The following is a 17,547-nucleotide window of genomic DNA, read 5'->3' on the forward strand; positions in this document are numbered from 1 at the left end:
TTAGGTTAAGACCTTGCTACTAAAAAAGAGCAGTTTTCTGAGAAGGTGTGTTGTCAACGGTAGGACACTCCCATACACAACACAAATACATCCCCTTTAGCACAAGAGAAACTGTTGATTTATTTATCTTATTAAATATCACAGCATAATAAAAAAATCGTTCTTTCCAAAGCACCTCGGAAAACAGCTATGTTTTAACAAAACTTCCATTATTTAACAAAATGTAAGTAAAATCTAACAAAACTACACAGGAGTACTCCCACAGTGAGTCCACGGAATAAAACTCAATTTTCTGAGTACCCACTGAGGTACCAATTTAAATTCACTGTGTTGATTCTTACACCTTCTGTGACAATGTAACAAAATCATAAATACATACCAATGATCTGTTGTACTTGCTGAAACTGTTTTCAAGTGCACTTCTTAAACCATCATTGCTGTCATGTAATTTTCTATTGGCTGATCTGACAAGAAAACACAGTTTAACTTTCAGAACTTAAGAAAATAAGAAAAACTATGTAACTTATCAAAAAGAAAAAAATTAAAAATACTTTCAAAAGACTCCTTTTATTTCCTTTAACTAAACACTAAAGAGTAACATGAAACTAGAAACACATTGACAGATACTCAAACAAATTATCTGAAAAAATCACTATAAATTTTAGGCTTCAGTGGCAGCCGAGGAAGCTCATTTTCACTTGTACAGCATGGTCTTTGGTCGGCTGAGTAGAAAAAAAATATACTGTAGGAATGGTCACAGAAAAAAAAACCCACACAACAAAACAACTAGTCCAGCCATTTCTGTACAAAATGACTACCCTTTAAATACCGCTGAGGGTACAAATAAAATTCATCTGTTTGAAAGAAAGAATTTGTTTAGGATAAGGAAAGTAAATAAAGATATGAAGATATTAAAAAATCTATTCATTGTGACCCTTCTTGTGCACCTATTGTATAATACTGCCACTCTTAGTACAGACAACAATAAGACAAGGAGTTACTGGAGAAGCAAAGCCAACAGAAAAAGGAGCAAGGGAATAATTTTTATGATAGCATGTACAGACTTCAATTGCATTCAGCCTATTAGAAAGAAATGAAAATTAGTGGGGCTAGGAAAAGAAATGGGAAGAAACAACTGAAGTGTTAGTGGATCAGTATCACAGTAGAGTTAATACCACAGTAACGTTTATGACAGTTGAGAACACTTTCATAAATTATGCCATTTCAGTATTTTCATTTGGCACATTTTTCCCAAATTTCAACCCAATCTTTTGACACAAAAACATGCTGGGATACAAAATATGCTGGGACAAAATTTGATAATGAAAAAAAAATTACTGAAAACTTACTGAAGTATTTCAATTTGTCTTTCCAGATTATCTCTGTCTTCAGTATACTCTCGGATAATTTCCAGATCCCTGGAAAAAGAAACAAAAACAAACACCAAACTTCAATGAACTTATACTTAACAGGATACTCTTGTATTTTCACCGTATTACTTTTGGTAGAGTTTACATTTATGCTGAAATATGCTGAGAGCAGTTTAATGCATAGTAAGATCACTTGCAGACTCATTAATCTCTGCCATTGTAACTCAATAAAGACTGTGAATGAAAAATGAAAGATGTACAAAATAACTACAGGGGCTGCCTGCTTTTCGCTTGAAATGTAATTTATATTATATGACGATAATCACACAATGAAACTGCCTTTTATACTGCTTTAAAGGAGTAACTAGAACAACCTTTCATTCATTTCAGAAAAACAAATGGTTAGGATAGAATGGAAGGCTTCCAAAACCATTCTCCTTAATATTCCTACAATTACTCATGTGAGCGGAAGTCATGAAGAAAAAAAAAGCAAGCCAAGAGAAAAAAACAAAAACAAAAAAACAAAAAAACAACAAAAAAAAAAAAAAACCAAAAAACCCCAAAAAAAAAAAAAAAAAAAAAAAAAAAAAAAAAAAAAACCAAAAACAACCACACAAACAACAACAATAACAAAAAAAACACAAACCAGTACACCTGATGCTGTGCTGGTGTTTTATTCCTAATAAACTCCCACTAAAATCAATAGATATTCTTGCAAGGTTGTTACAGTTTGCATCAGAGCCAGAACTTGCTTTTTCAGCAACCTAACAAGAAAACTGAACAGCCCTGATGACGAGGTATCAAACATGTACCTATCCTTCAAGGCAAATCTAGAAAGTAACAGTTGCCATCTGCATACATAATAATTACACCAGCAAGTAGATTTTTTTCCCTGGTGAAAATATCATCATGTAGAAGCAACTTACCTCTCAGTGTTCAAAGACTGATCTGCATACTCGCTTTTCAAGGTATCTAATTCACTCTGTAGAAAAGCTATATTTGTCTGCGCTTCTAAAAGATCTTTCTTAAGTCTCTGATTTTCCTTCAAAAAAGGAAGATAGTAGATGTTAGCTGTCATAGTCACCCCCACAAAATGTTGATGTATTATAATAATAGAATAAAAATCATCAAAGTTAAATAAAAATGAAACACTAAAATTTAGCATAGAGAGGGAAAAAAGATGAAAGAACGCTAAATCAACAGAAAAGTCAGTAAATTAACATGCAAGAATCTCTTAACTTTTATTTTTCCATTCAGTTACAAAAAACTGGGACCACATCATGTCAAGCCATTTCTAAATGTCCTACATAGAATGTGCATACATTTAAGCAAGTACTTTTTCAGCTCAAAAGATCCACATACAGTTACTCATGACTTTTAAAGTTTACTTTCTAGCTTACCAGTACTAAATGGGAAAAAAACCAAAAACCAAACAAACAAAAATCAAAATCCAAATGCCCACAATTATAACAGTCTGTATTGCAGACACTAAAACTCAGGCTAAATTAATATCTAATATGATAGTATCTAATAATGATAATAATCTCTTACCAGCAACATATCATGAATTCTTTTCTTCAGTTCAGCTACATCTTCCCTATGACTGACGTATTTGGATTGCTCCTCCAGCTTGAAGTATTAAAAAAATGCACAATTAATGCACTTGATTATTCTGATTTAAAAAACCAACTTTACGGAAATCACAATAAATAATCCTTAAAAGGTTTTACAGTTGTTAAAGTTTTTAAAACTTAAAAGTTTTTCCAAATGTAATAGCAAACAGCATTATTTAAAAAATCACCGGCTTTCTAGAAAATTGATATGCATGCTGCACTCTTCGGGTATCCAATACACATAAGTAATGACACAGAAGACAAACTATTAAGATAAAAACAGAGAGAAACATTAACTTAAAAAAATATTAAAAATTATTACTACCTCAGCTATGTAGTATTTGGACAAGAACATCTCATGCTTCTTTCCAGAAATTTCCATTTCTACAAATGTTCCTTTAAGTGAAATTAAATACAAAACCCAAAAAACATATGCACTTTGCTTACTATAATTCTGGTAAAACTTACAGCAAAAACCAAAGTCAAAATTAAAACCAAATTACAAAATATCCCAAAACATCATTCCTGAGATTTCAGTTTACTTTACTACAAGGTATCAAATTGCAAGATTGGCTTGCAGTTGGGTACTAAAAGGCGCTATAGTACTGTAAATTACCATGTCTGGGTTGCTAATTCCATCTTTAAATATTTGTAATTTATACATAATGGCAATATATTGGACTACTTCTAATGGACCAAATACAAGACTAGGTAACTGCAATGTTAATAACCTGATGGACCTAGAAAATCGTTAAGCCACAGAATTTAGGTAATAGTTGCTGCTCCCTTTCCTAAGTATTTCAACAAATTACACAGCATGAATTCAAAAGCACAAAAGGACAACACAACCTAAAAATTATTTGCAGTTGCCATTTACTAATGCCAATTAAATTAGAAACCTACAATTATGATTATCTATCTTGAGGGAGGCATTTCATAAGGTCAAAATCTCTTAAAACGCTTAAAAAACTCACTAGACTTCAACTCACTTACCTTTTTAAGTTTTTTTATTGTCACCTGAAGATCCCCAACTTCAGTGTCATACTGGCGCTTCAGCTCATTTAGTGCTTCTTCAGCTTTTTGCTTCTCCTGCAATATTTTCAATCTCATTAGAAGCTGAGACAAGTTTCAAATGCGTATTAAAAAATTCATTCATCAGTTTGGAAAGTACACGCTTTTCACTTAGACAGATGTGTCTTTCCATTCTGTCCCTTCCTTAAGATACACAGATTCTGATTCTGTAATTGCAGTCCACTTATAAACCACTCCTAGAAATAAAATGCTGGCATGAAAACTAAGTGTTAGAGTGGTTTTTATTAATGATTCCTGTGCTTCACATTCTCAATGTCATTTACTTTTTTACTTCTGTTTTTCCTTAAAATTTTTTTGCTTGCAAGTGTTGGAACATTACAGGCCCACATCAGTAAAAGGCAAGCAGGACAACAGCATCTCTAGTTTCAAAGGGTTTTGACCCAGGAAAAGAGACAAGGGGGTGATTTCAGTGCTGTCTATTCAATACCACCCACATCACCAGGATGGTCTCAGCAGGAAAAATGCCATGGATGGAAAAGCAAGCAGTGCCATCTTTTACCAGGGCACATGGCAGGGTGTGCTGGGCTGGAATCAGGACTGCACAGCTGCTGAGCACCAGGACAGAGACACTGGTGCAGTTCCTAGAGCCATTGGAGCTGCTGTCCTGCAACTGTTGCCATCATCAAGAGAGAGTGAGCCCAGACGTCTGCACTGCTGTCACCACCAGGACCCCAGAGAGAGAGGGGCTGCACTGGTACTGCCACCACCTCTGGAATCAGCATCTTGGCAGTGTAAGTCCTTTTGCAGACAAACTCTCTTTCCAGGTTCTGGGTTCTCTCTGTCTTCCCTTACTTCAGACCCAGGGGGAGGAGACAGGGCTGTGGGAGCCCCGAGGTGTACTGCCTTTGTTCTCTGTGTGGAATGGGGAGCCACATCAGGATGGTCACCATTTTGCTTAGAGATTGCAGCAAGTACTGCCCACGGGGATATTCAGCAGTGAATGTGCTTTTGTGGGTAAAACTCTTTCTTTGCCTTGTATACCCTATATTATTAATATTGTTGTGATTATTGCAGCTTTCCAGTAAACTGCAATCCTAGCTTATAATTTCTCCTAGTTTCCTCTGTTACTGGAAGGAGCAGAGGGGGAAAAGGTGACAAGTGAAGTGGGTTTAGTTTTCTCACTGGGTTTGAAACCAGCACAGGTGCTCAGTCAAATACCAATACCTGTATACAGTATTCAGTCTGAATATCAAATCAAGTACAGCATTGTGAAATTTATTTTAATCAAATTAGAGAGATTTATTTTAATCAAATTAGAATTATTAGAATTAGAATAATTAGATTTTTTTAAATCAAATTAGAGAGTTTTTGGAAAGGAGCTGCATCAACCACAATGAGAAGCAAACAGCGTGTGTGGTGTGCTGTAGACTAGTGTGTTTCACTCACTCCAGCCACTCCCCAGGGACTCCAGTTTCACAACACAAGAAATCAGAATGCAGCAATGACAAGTGGAACCAATGTGACAGGTTGAATTTTCACATGGAAGAGGCCCACATGGACTTGGCTTAGCATTCAGAATTAGAATTCCTGTAGGTAACGCTGACATTCGTGTGTTAAAACAATAATCAAAGTAATCAGTTTAAGGTGGATTCCCCTACTGTTGCCAACTACATAGATTCCTAAGTATTGTTTGGTAACTATTTGCTTCCCTTGAAGAAACAAAATACAGGATAGGCTCATGCAGAAGCAGGTGTCCCGGTGGCATGAGTGAGATCACTCTGACAAACAATAGCCTTGATTACAGACATTAAGATTAATGGCTTAGTACATTCCCACAAAGTAAATAACTTAACATTTACTCTCAGGGCGTTTTAGTAGGTGCGGTATGTGGAGCTAGGAGCTACAAGGAACACTGGAGAGTGAAAATGAAAAAGACCTTGTGAGAAACAAGTTAACAGACCATCTTTCATACCTATGGCTAGATGCAAACAGTGATTGAGAATGCAGACTAGATTTAGATAATACATAGAAGATCGACTTTTGCATAATCCTAGTATATAACTGTAGATGTTCTCAGCATAAGCAAACACACACATCCCAGTCATCCTTTTAAAACAGTTAAAACGATTATTCAGGGCTTTTTCAGTAATTTACTATCTTCTGAGAACAGTAATTTTTCAGAGTAAATGTATTTGTTTCCTAAACATTAACAACTTTGCTTCTCTGGAAGAGAAAATTTATTTCTACTAAGAGCTGCATTACCACTAGTTAAACATATTAAAACACACTTCTTTTTTTTTTTTTTTTCAGAGGTGTTATCTTTAACATTTTTATGCCATTATATTTTGTTTCTAGAAACACCATATGTTTTTAGGGCGTGGTAGGACTACTTTCTCTTGTACAGGAAAAAAAGATATTTGAAGTAAATCTATCAGAATACCATTTATCTTCAAATATCAATTAGTGTGAACGACTTAAAATCAGCAAGTTGGCAGACTGGACTTTATTGTTTCTGGTTCTGCAAATATTCTGGTGGAAGAACCCATAGCAAATATATACAGACTTTCAGTATACTGCGTGTCCTACCGAGCAATACTTCTGCCCACAGCATAAGTTTAATTAAAACATTTCTTATGCCCACATTAGAACACTTCCACAAACTGTTATTCTTATGCCCATAAAAAGTTTGGCTTATCTTAAATGAATGTAGTAACAACTCAAAATGAAGCAGGGAGCTATAGTCTTGTTCCTTTAAATTATGCAGTCACATGTGGCTCTAATGTGTCTCCCTCTGGGTAGGAGAAGAGGATTTTTACACCTTTTCATATAGACAGCAAATGGGTTGAAACAACAGCTAAAATTGAGCAGATTAAAACAGAATTTCCCACGAAGTCTGAAAGGCCCAGGCCCTCACACACTGTTATCACAGTTGCCCTCTCTTAACTATCTAAAATGTGGTTGCAGGAGAATGGAGGAAAGACAGACCATTACTCCACGCAGATATAGAAAGCAGGACCAAACAACCCAAGCATTAAATTCTAAATAAATTAGTTTACTAGGAGAGCTAGATTGCATTCTTTAGTGCTGAAATAACATTTTCCTCAGTCTGTTTCCAATATTGATCTCAGAAAGAAACTCTTCTTGGCCAGTATGTTCCCACAAAAGTGAAAGACGTTTTTTCTTGGTTTATTACACCTAAGCAGATATTCCTCTTAAGGAAAGCATTAAGATAATTCATTTTTTATCTTGTGGATAGCCTTTTTTTATCCAGGCCTTGCCTACAGCAACTTTGAGTTAGTTCATCAGGATCAAATCCACATGTGGCCATCAATCCTAATTAAGACTACTGAGAGTTTAGTAATTATGAAAATCTGTAAATATAAAATACTTACTTCCTTTTTAACTTTATGCTCTGCAGCCTGTATCCGTAGTTCCATCTCTTCCTCCAGCTCACTGAGTTGAACTGCTGCTTTGTCCTGAGCTCTAAAATTTAGAAGAAAATATTCTCTTAGGAATTGCCCTCTGGCTTGAAAGAAACACTGTGTGAAACACATCTGTCTACCCCAACTGAAGCAAATTAGACAGACAGACATGGAAACAGCTTAACATTGCCCAGACCTCGAAACTGGTGTGGCTGGGAACATAAATCCCAAATTATTTTGAAGCTAATTCAAAATATCTGAATGGAAATTGGAAGATAATTCAAAATACCTGGCAAATTAGATTTTACATAATAGCCACAAGCGGATGATTAGCATGAAATACATCACATCTGCATTTTTAAAATTAAGTTACAAAGATAAAAGGTGCCTCTCTATATCCTATGAAGAGACTTCAAAAGCAGCTTGCATCACCCACACATACAAAATCTCTGTCCAATCTGTTTGTTTCTGGCAATGTGAAACTGACAGTGCCAAGCAGTTAAAAACTACTGGAGGTAAATACACTCCTTGAAGCTCATGAAGCAAAAAAAAATATTTCTAAAATGAAAGTATAGTAGACATGTATGATTAAACTCAAAGCTGCAGCCAAGGAAGAGGAGTCAAAATGCTTTAAGGCATTTAACTAACAAAAGAGTCTGCAAAAATTTGGTCCAGGATTTATCGGAAGTACGAACAGCTCATCATTTGCAGACTGCTATATGTGCTTATGCACAAAGGTATGCATAAAAACTAACTTCAGAACTCAGTTTATGGAAATATTTTGCATTGCATTTTTTGGCATTAACTCTAGTTTAAACAAAGAGGCATGAGAGAGGGAAAAAAAAAGGAAACTGCAGAACTGAACTAGAAACACAGTTCACTGTACCTTTTTACTGCTATGGCCAGAGTTTCCATCTCTATACTTTGAAGTTTTATCTCTTGAATGAAATTCTTAATGACATGCTCATATGGCTGGATTAATCTTGGTTCTGCTATGTGTATGTTCTGATACAGAACACTGACCTGCTCTTGTCTGAAAAAGAGAGATATACACATTATAATGCACTTACTTGTAACAGCGTTCTACTTCAGGTTTGAGAAACTTACTACAAATTAAGATATTCCCCTCTTTGCCTGTTTTTAAAATTCAGCAAGCTAGACACAGGCTTTGAACACTCAGTACAGTATGTCTCAATTAGTTTAAATTATGTTTACCATTTCCACTTCTCTGCTTTAACATAGCTATTGCCAAAAAAAAAAAAAAAAAACCACCTGCCTAATGAAATATTTTTTACTTCTATTCATAGTGTAGTGAAGAGAATGCCACTGGAGTAACCCACAATGTATGTCAAGTTTCTTGATTGCTGTAATGTTAATCATAATCCATGAAGAAACCTAGGATTTGAAGAGGTTGCAGAAGGATTGAAAACAGGTATGAATGCCAACTACCTAAGTTAAAAGGGGAAAGGATATAGAGGGAGGTGGGCTTTAGGCAAAATAATACAGCTCTTCAGATTCAAACAAATTATTCTGGTCTGTACCCAAATAAATTTGTTGTTATAAGAAGTTAATTCTGTATATGACTTTCATGTGAAAAGTGACAGATCTATCTCACAAGAAGAAAACACTGCTGTAGGTATTTTAGTTGTTAAAAGTTCTCCTGAACTTCATAGTGAAAAGCTGCCTCAAAGCAGGAATAGTATATTCTGATTTCTGTTTAATCTGGACTCACTTACATACACTTCATACTATTCCAATTATCAGAGAAAAGAATCTTTACAAAACTAAAAAAAAAAAAAGAAAGGAAAAAAAAAAGGAAAAATAAAAAAAAGCATAAGACCCAAACCACTATTAGAAAGTCTAGTACATAAATAGCACAGATTTCAGTTCATGGTACTGGTATATCATGCAAACTTTTGTTTTACATGCTAGGTTCCAACTCCTGGATTGGGCAATACACCAGAAAATATTCTGTACAGAATTTAGCTGTCCTAAGGAAAAGGGAATCTGATTGACATAGACTATATGCTAGAACATGAATAGGTATTCAGAACAACTTAAAAAACAAATGGAAAAAAAGGAACAGAGAAGATCAAGTCTAGAAAGGTGGAGAAAACATGCCAGTAATGAGGAAATACACATTATCAGAAGCAGAAATACAACCAAAAATAATATTTTGCAAGTTCAAGTCTAACACCATATTTAATATCACTAATATATGCCCTCTTTTTGTTGCAAATGAAAGCTTGAACTTTGATTAAATGATCCTCCTTGTTAGACAGCTGAAGGTTTCCTATCTTCAGTGGATGTAGTGCTATTTAATACCCTCACCATACACCTGATATCAGCAATCAGTGTATATTCTCTTCATTTTCTCCCACTTGAAGCAGTTCCATAGCTTTGATTATCAATGCTGCAGCACACTGCTTCTTGTATGTGATTTCTCCACTGAAGGTCTAACTTATTTTATTAGAACAGTTCCATAACTGTCAGTATAGCTCAAATTCCCTTTTAAACAATTTACTTCAGGACACTGTAATACTTGTTTCCAGCTGAAATGTTGACATTCATTTTAAGATAGAGAAACATAAAAGCAGCACAAAGAGATAAAGATTTACTGATGCCCGTGTACATACATGTTTCTGTCTTGCAGAGGATTTTCTTTACAAAGGCTAATGCTTCCCTGTATTTATTAAGTTAAATACGTTCCAATGTATGCCCACAATTTCTTTTTCAAAATGTATTCTAAATAATGTTGAGGTTCACAAACAGTTGCAATAAAAAACAGATTTATCTGATCATCAGATGCTACAAACTGTATACATAACAACATTAAAGAACTCCTCAAATGTACATTTATTCAATTAATGATTTGCATTTAAAAAACTGTTAAAGACATTTCCAGAATCCAGCTGGAGACCAACAGCCAGTGTCATCCTCCAGGGATCACTACTGGGACAGTTCTTGTTCAATCTGTTTATCAATGACCCAGATGAAGGGACAGAATGTACCCTCAGCAAGTTTGCTGATGGTGCTAAACTGGGGGAGTGGCTGACCCACCCGAAGGCTCTGCTGCCATTCCATGGACCTTGATATGCTGGAGAGCTGGGCAGAGAGAAACTTAAAGAGTTCAACAGGGGCAGGTGTCGGGTCCTGCACCTGGGCAGGAACAGCCCCAGGAGCCAGTACAGGTCAGGGGTTGCTCCTACAGAGAGCTCTGTGGAGAAGGGCCTGGGACTCTTGGTGGATCACAAGCTGTCCATGAGCTGGCAGTGCCCCCGTGGAGGGCCAAGGGAATCCTGAAGTGCATTTGGAAGAGCATGGCCAGAGGGTTGAGGGAGTTGCACCTCTACTTGGCCCTGGTGAGGCTGCATCTGGAGTGCTGTGTCCAGTTCTGGGCTCCTCAGTCAAAGAGAGACAAGGAGCTACTGGAGAGGGTCCAGCAGGGGTCACAAAGATGATTTGGGGTCTGGAGCCCCTCTCTTATGAGGGGAGACTGCAGGAACTGGGCCTGTTCAGTCTGGAGAGGAGAAGACTGAGAGGGGATCTCATCAACACATAGAATTATCTTAAAGGTGGATGCCAAGAGGATGGTGCCAAACTCTTCTCAGTGGTGCCCATCAACACAACAAGGAGCAATGGCTCCTAAACTAAAACACAGAAAGTTTCATGTCAACATGAGGAAAAGTCTCTTAACACTGAGGCTGACAGAGCACTAGAAGAGGCTTCCCAAAGGGATTGTGGAGTCTAGATCTCCGGAGATATTCAAAACACACCTGGCCACATTCCTGTGTAACCTGCTCTTAGCTGATCCCGCTTTGGCAGGGAGGTTGGACTCGATGATCTCTGAAGGTTCCTTTCAACTGTAACTATTCTGTGATTCTTTTCAAAGTATATGCAAATCTGAGATCAGTCAGTTAGAGCCTGGTGCTAATAACACCAGGTTGTGGGTCCAATACCTGAATGGGCCATTTGCTTAAGCATTGGCCTTAATGATCCCTGTTGGACCCTTCCAACTCAGAATATTCTGTGATCTGGAAATACACATGCCTGAATTGAAGCTAGAAACCGGTATGTCTGTCATACAGATAGGTCTGCTTTAAGGTGCAGTAGTCAGAAACCCAAAAGTAGTTACTGTGAGGTTTTATTCTCCCTCTGAGATTAAAAAAAAAACTTCTTTATTTCGTATCTCTTCTTAGCCCAATGACCAGCTACCACATACAGCTGGATTCAAAATATTTCAGCAACACAGTTTTAGGAAGCAGTACTTGGGCTTCAGAAGTCAAGCAATATCCATACAATCACAACCATGCAGGATTCTGGAAAGGGCCTGGAAAGATCACAACTGGTCACCGAAACTCTCAATGATACTTGGATGAGTGCTTCTACAGCAGTGATACCGGATGTCTTAACTAAAAAGTAGGTTCTCAACTACTACATCAACAATTTAAAAAAAAAAAATCACAAAAACACACTAAAAACAACAGCAACAAAACAGATGAGAAACCAAAGTCATGCAACAAAATTAGCAGGATTACTTAATCACTTTGCTTTCAGGAAGACGTAATACACTTTCATGAATTAGAAAGACTGTCAGTGATTTAGTCACTCCAAGTATCCATGAATCCATGATGAAGGTGGCAGCAATTATGCAGACTCTGTATCAGCATGCAGTAAGTATTTGAAAATTATTGGTTCCAAATTGCTATTTTTATATTTTTAGTCATTCTCCTGTTGTCACATTCTTTGATGAATATCAGTGGCTCTGCTGCAGCAGGGCAGATTAGCTGCAATGAACATTGCCCAATTTGTTTCTCCTCACTTCCTCTTGTGAATACATGCTATTTCTTTCTGCAAATTCAAAATTAATCATCAAAGAAGACTTTACAAATGGATTCACCAAGCTGACTTGAACTCTAAATAGTCTGTCCTTTTGCTGGACAACATGTTACAGCAAAATTCATCTCAAATACTAATGCATAGAAAGAGCAACTTTTAATATATGGTATGAAAGTGTGTTACTTTGTTCATCTAGCACTATAGTTACACTACTCATCATGCATGCATTTATTTCTGTTGCTTCTGCACAGTGCAGACACCAAACACTAGTACCCACAAAAAGTATAGCATTGTGGCCAAGAACTGCTTTGGCTTTACCTTACCTCATTTCAAAGGTTTTATAGCATAAGCCATCTGTAAAATTAGTACTTAGTAAGAGTAATTAGTCAATATTTGCACAGCTTCACATGAGTTAACTTAAGCAAAGTTACAGTATTCACATGGTTTCAGAGAGTTCCTCCAAGAACTGCATACAGAAAATAAAACTGCTCTGATTATAATGCAATTTCTAATATGATAGATCTAAAATACCATGGGTGAATAAAAAGGAGCAGAAGGGAGCGAGGGGGAGGATCCACCAAAAAAACCCACAACACTGATTTTGGGGTTATCAGGTATTTAGATTATATTGTGTCATAATTTTCTTCAATCCACATAGCTATGTTAATCTTTATCTATTAATAGTATTATTTCTTGTTTGCTGATTGTACAGTGACCATTTGCCTAATAATCCACACTCTGAATGCAGTTCAGGGGATGATGATGGAATTTTTCAACCCGAGTTGCTCAGTATCTTACATTGCTCCCTATGTAGTCACCAAGAAGAATATGCTATGCTACACAGGTCCCTGAGTTTGATTCTTACGGCAGTATTTGGTTTTAGAACACTATTTTAATGATCTCTTTCTACTGTAAGTGAGCTTGTAAAATTGCTCTGATCACATGTAGAAGTTCTGTTCTGGTATGGACATGAAGAGACGAAGCATAAGGTGGTCTGAGCTGGGAAGGTCTGAGCTGGGTGGTCAGAACAAAATAAAGCTTGAGCATTATGCATCTGATAATTGTCCTTACATTGGAGACCAATAGCCTATGTGTGCCTCCAAGAGATCGAGTAGTACCTCTTTCTGAAAGGCAGACACATTGGATATGCCATTGTAACAGTCAGCAGAAAAGAACAACAAAATATGATATAGATTGGAAAGGATCTAACTTTGTCACAGCTGAGTGCCTAACACTTTCTCTAGATTGAGTGCCTAAAGGAAGAACAGATCACACAGAATTTTAACACAGTGTAAAATTCAAACTATTTGTCAACTTGAAGCTATTTGTCAACTATGGGTTTTTTAATACTACCTTATCTTTTTCTGTATCTATGCCTTCAGATACATCTTAAAAGAAGATTACCAAATTGATAACCCCCAGATGAGACAGCCCAGCCAAGGTCTGATCCTCAGAGGAAAGATTTTTAATGTTCCCAAAGCAAGAATGCTGTTCTCTTAGAGGTGCGATTTAGAGCCAGTGGAGCAGCAGTGGAAAAGACTGTGGGACAGGCAGGGAAAGATGAAGTCTGTGGAAAAGGAGAACACCTTAAAGACATTATGGCAAATGATCACGTGATGATATAAGGAAAATAATCCAGGAAAATGAATGCTACAGTGCTTAAATTAGTTGGCACAGACGACATTTGGATTAAAGCAAAAATCAGAGGAGCAGTAAAACTTAAGGTAGCTCAGAAAGTCTTTCAGCTCACACAAAGCGATCCATCACATTTCCAGATGAGCTCATCTCTCAAACCCCTGTCATGATAAGTACTAAAAGACAAGACAACATTCTTACAGAAGAGATCCCCTCTCCAGCACTGTGGAAGAAAAAAAAAAAGGACACAGCATTTGTTTTTCCTCAGGATTTGCCTTTATACCCACTCCAAGGAACACGCTTCAACTTCCAAGGAAACCTCTCCAGTTCTGACATCATGGCTCATCATCTCATGGAAGTAAACACAAATTGCTGGCAAAAGTTAATACTGTGGTCTATATTGACTTTGGCAAAAATCCATCCTAGCTCAAGACAGCAAGAGCATGACAGGTTTTGGATGGGTTTTTTATGCAACAGAGCTTCTCTTCTCTGCTTTAGTTCAGCGGTATATCCCATGAGCATCGCCTGTTTTCACAGTTTAAGTAGCTCATGTTAAGAACAGCATGCTTTTCTCATCACATCCCCCAGATATTTTCTATACAGGTCCAGATGACATGACTGGGCACACTGTTATCATAATCACATTAAGAGACTTTAGAACTGTATGAGGCATAAAATCTCACAATCAGGCAGCACTGAAATCTGAATCTGATGAATAGTCAGTTTGGGTGAAAGTACAAGGCACACAAATAAAACACCCAAAGACTAAAAAGCAAAGCAATGGAGCATGAGGCCTCTCAAAGGCAGCAGATTAAACTCGAAATAGGGATACAAACTTTCTGCTTCTGATTAATCCACACATTCATGCTCTAATCAATTTAGTTCACTTTCCAATAAGATTATCCAATTTGCCAAATATTGCACAAAAGTCGCCTAGTAGGGCTTATTCTTTTTGACCGTCCCAAGCCTTTGTTCTTTGTGACTGAAGTCTTTGACACTGAAATTTAAAAATCTGTTTTCCAGAAAGTTTTTGACTGTAATTTACACAGAGAGAAATGTCATAACTTCATAAGTACAGGATTTCTCTTGTAGTGTCAGAGGATGTTAGATTACTCCTTGCTCAGGCTGAGGAATGGAAAAGGATTGTCGTTAGGGAGACATTCCCACAGGATTAAAGGAACACATCTGTCGATTAGAAGCACAGAGGGAACCTTTCAGGGCCTCCTGAGAAGGGCCACAAGAAAGAATGCAACATCCAGTAACACCATCAGAGGTTAAACACTGCCAGTGTGACAGTGCACTGAAGCACTCACTGCCTGGAGCACCAAAAAGCTAAGTTTCTTTTTTGCCCACTCCCGTACCACTGCAAATATTTCCTAGAGGAGTAAACTAACAAACATTGCTGACTTCTCAATAAAACAGATCTCCAGCTGGCAACATATACATATATATATACAAAGGCACTGCATGATTCTATGTTTAATTACTAATTATTTCTGATTAAATGTAACAATGCAGAAGGGTAGCTGCATTTTAAATGGAATTAAAAACAAACAAAAGGAAACAAGAAAAAAACGACAAACAAACAAAAAAAAATCCACTATACAATTCCACTAAAGTCTGACTTCACAGGTTATCAGCCTGAAAAGATCTTCCACCTTTTTTTTCCTAGAGGCAAACTGCCCACCAAGCACAAATAAAGGCTAAGGCAAACAATACTTTGACTCACAGTAACCACCTTACCAAGAATTCTAATTTAATTTAGTCCAAAAAATCTGTTCAGGTGAGGAGGTAAGGAGCAAGGCTGTAAAGAGACTCTTTAATGTGACTCTGCCTGTTTAACTGCAAATAAAACCTCAGCTTCAGCACAGACTTGAATCCTTTGAAGTATAATCTAAGAAGACTCTGCAACTGATACACCAAACTGCAGAGGTATGATCCATCCCATAATAAAACTACCTATTTCAAATAAGCAATTAAATTCAAAATATCTTATTGCAATACATGCTTATTTTAGCATCTGGCAGTAAATAATTTTGCATTAAATGTCTGCTAATACATTGAGGACTAGATCAGGGTATAGATCTATTACTGGGTCTTACACCTTGTTATGGAGGCTAATTTATGCTTTTAAGAAGTTCAGTCACAGAAACTGAACTTTCCGTTTCTGAAATGGAGACAGAACCAAGTGTATCGTGAAAATTTTCCCTGTGATTTCCATGGGTATTCACTCAAGCTGTGGAGTGACAGAGACAACAGGTGTTTACTGTGGCATTTTCTCCTCATTTCAACCCTTTTCGCACCACTTCCATTTCCCATGCCTCTTTTCTTTCTGTATAAACTCCAATTGCATCAAAGCACATGTGCCAGTGTCTTGCTAGTCTGTGGCCACAAGGCAGAGCATTTTGAGGAACTGAACCCCAAAATGAACAAGATAAAACCCACACAACTGAGATTAAAAAATATGGATTACCAAGTTCCTCCTTTGTAATTACTTTGCTCACAGATGTCACTGTCACAACAAATATATGAAGAGCAATAAAACACAACATAAGGACACCAACTCTTTTACCAGCTCTTTATAACACTGAAGATGGAGGTGTGTTCCAAGCCAGTTCTAGTTTTCAAACTATGGCCTTTTCCTGAATAAAAGGTTGAAATGACAAACAACTAAAACAAACCAAATAATTTATGCAAAAAGATAAATATCTCTTTTGAAGTCCAGCTTGTACTTCATGTGATTTTGTTACATTCTTCTGCTTAAGACTCCTCAAAGAATTTCAATATATTCATTACTCATGTAAGTGGTCCTAATGATTTTAGTGGGACTGCTCACATGAAAAAAACCTGACACATACGTTTCTACAAAAAATGATGTAGGCTACAACTGGAAAAAAACCTGAGCTGTAAAACAGATCTGCTTCTAGCACTACAGGACAGGAAAGAAAAAAAACAAAGGGCAACTGTTTTTCAGTTGACACTGACTCACACTTAATAAATACAGCCAACTATGAAGGATGTTCAAACCTGAACCTGAATAGGAAACACTTACATCAAATTACTGCCTACCTGATAGTATTTAACCATCAAAACGCACTTGTTTTCAGTTTTTATGTAAAAGAATCGTAACACAAATTACATTATATCATGATGAATTTCGCAAAACTACGAGATGTGTCTGCATAGTGGGGCCAATTAAAGCTGTTCCCCCTCTCTCGTATTATCTTTCTAGATGTTCAGTCAGACTACACTGAAACTGCTGCTGCAAACAGTAACTAAGATACTGAAAGAGAACTATTACCGAGAGGAGACAGATGCTTTCACAAGTTACCACTGTTCATGAGTCAGATTTTTTTTCAGCTCCTAATGAGTTTCTGACTTCAGGTTATTAACCGTGTCTGCAAGCTTTCAAGCAGTCTTTTGTTCTTGTTCTCTTTCTGTAGAGAGCAAGTGTGCAACAAGGAAAGCAACAAGAACAAATTAAACAAAGACCTGTACAAATTTACTGATCTGTCTGAAATGGGGCAGTCCAATACAACTAAAGAGTGTTAGTCCAAAAAGTAAAGAAAATTGACTCCAGATTTTCACATGAGTAGTACGTTAAGCAACTGAACATTTCTCTGAAGAAACTTTTCA

General features: G+C 36.8%; 1 protein-coding gene across 3 annotated transcripts in view; it reads right to left on the reverse strand.

Moving 5' to 3' along the window:
- The window catches only part of RASEF (RAS and EF-hand domain containing), a 35,353-nt gene that overhangs the window by 16,113 nt on the left and 1,693 nt on the right, over positions 1-17,547 (reverse strand). For all 3 annotated transcript variants that reach the window (XM_063421844.1, XM_063421845.1, XM_063421846.1), the window contains exons 2-8: positions 8,324-8,470; positions 7,408-7,498; positions 3,977-4,072; positions 2,922-2,999; positions 2,297-2,412; positions 1,350-1,418; positions 380-464 (exon numbers count right to left, since the gene is read on the reverse strand). In XM_063421844.1, coding sequence (XP_063277914.1) covers positions 380-464; positions 1,350-1,418; positions 2,297-2,412; positions 2,922-2,999; positions 3,977-4,072; positions 7,408-7,498; positions 8,324-8,470 — 682 coding nt within the window. The remainder of the gene's footprint in view (positions 1-379; positions 465-1,349; positions 1,419-2,296; positions 2,413-2,921; positions 3,000-3,976; positions 4,073-7,407; positions 7,499-8,323; positions 8,471-17,547) is intronic.

This window comes from Prinia subflava, chromosome Z (genome assembly GCF_021018805.1).
Source record: "Prinia subflava isolate CZ2003 ecotype Zambia chromosome Z, Cam_Psub_1.2, whole genome shotgun sequence".
Taxonomy (NCBI): Eukaryota; Metazoa; Chordata; class Aves; order Passeriformes; family Cisticolidae; genus Prinia; species Prinia subflava.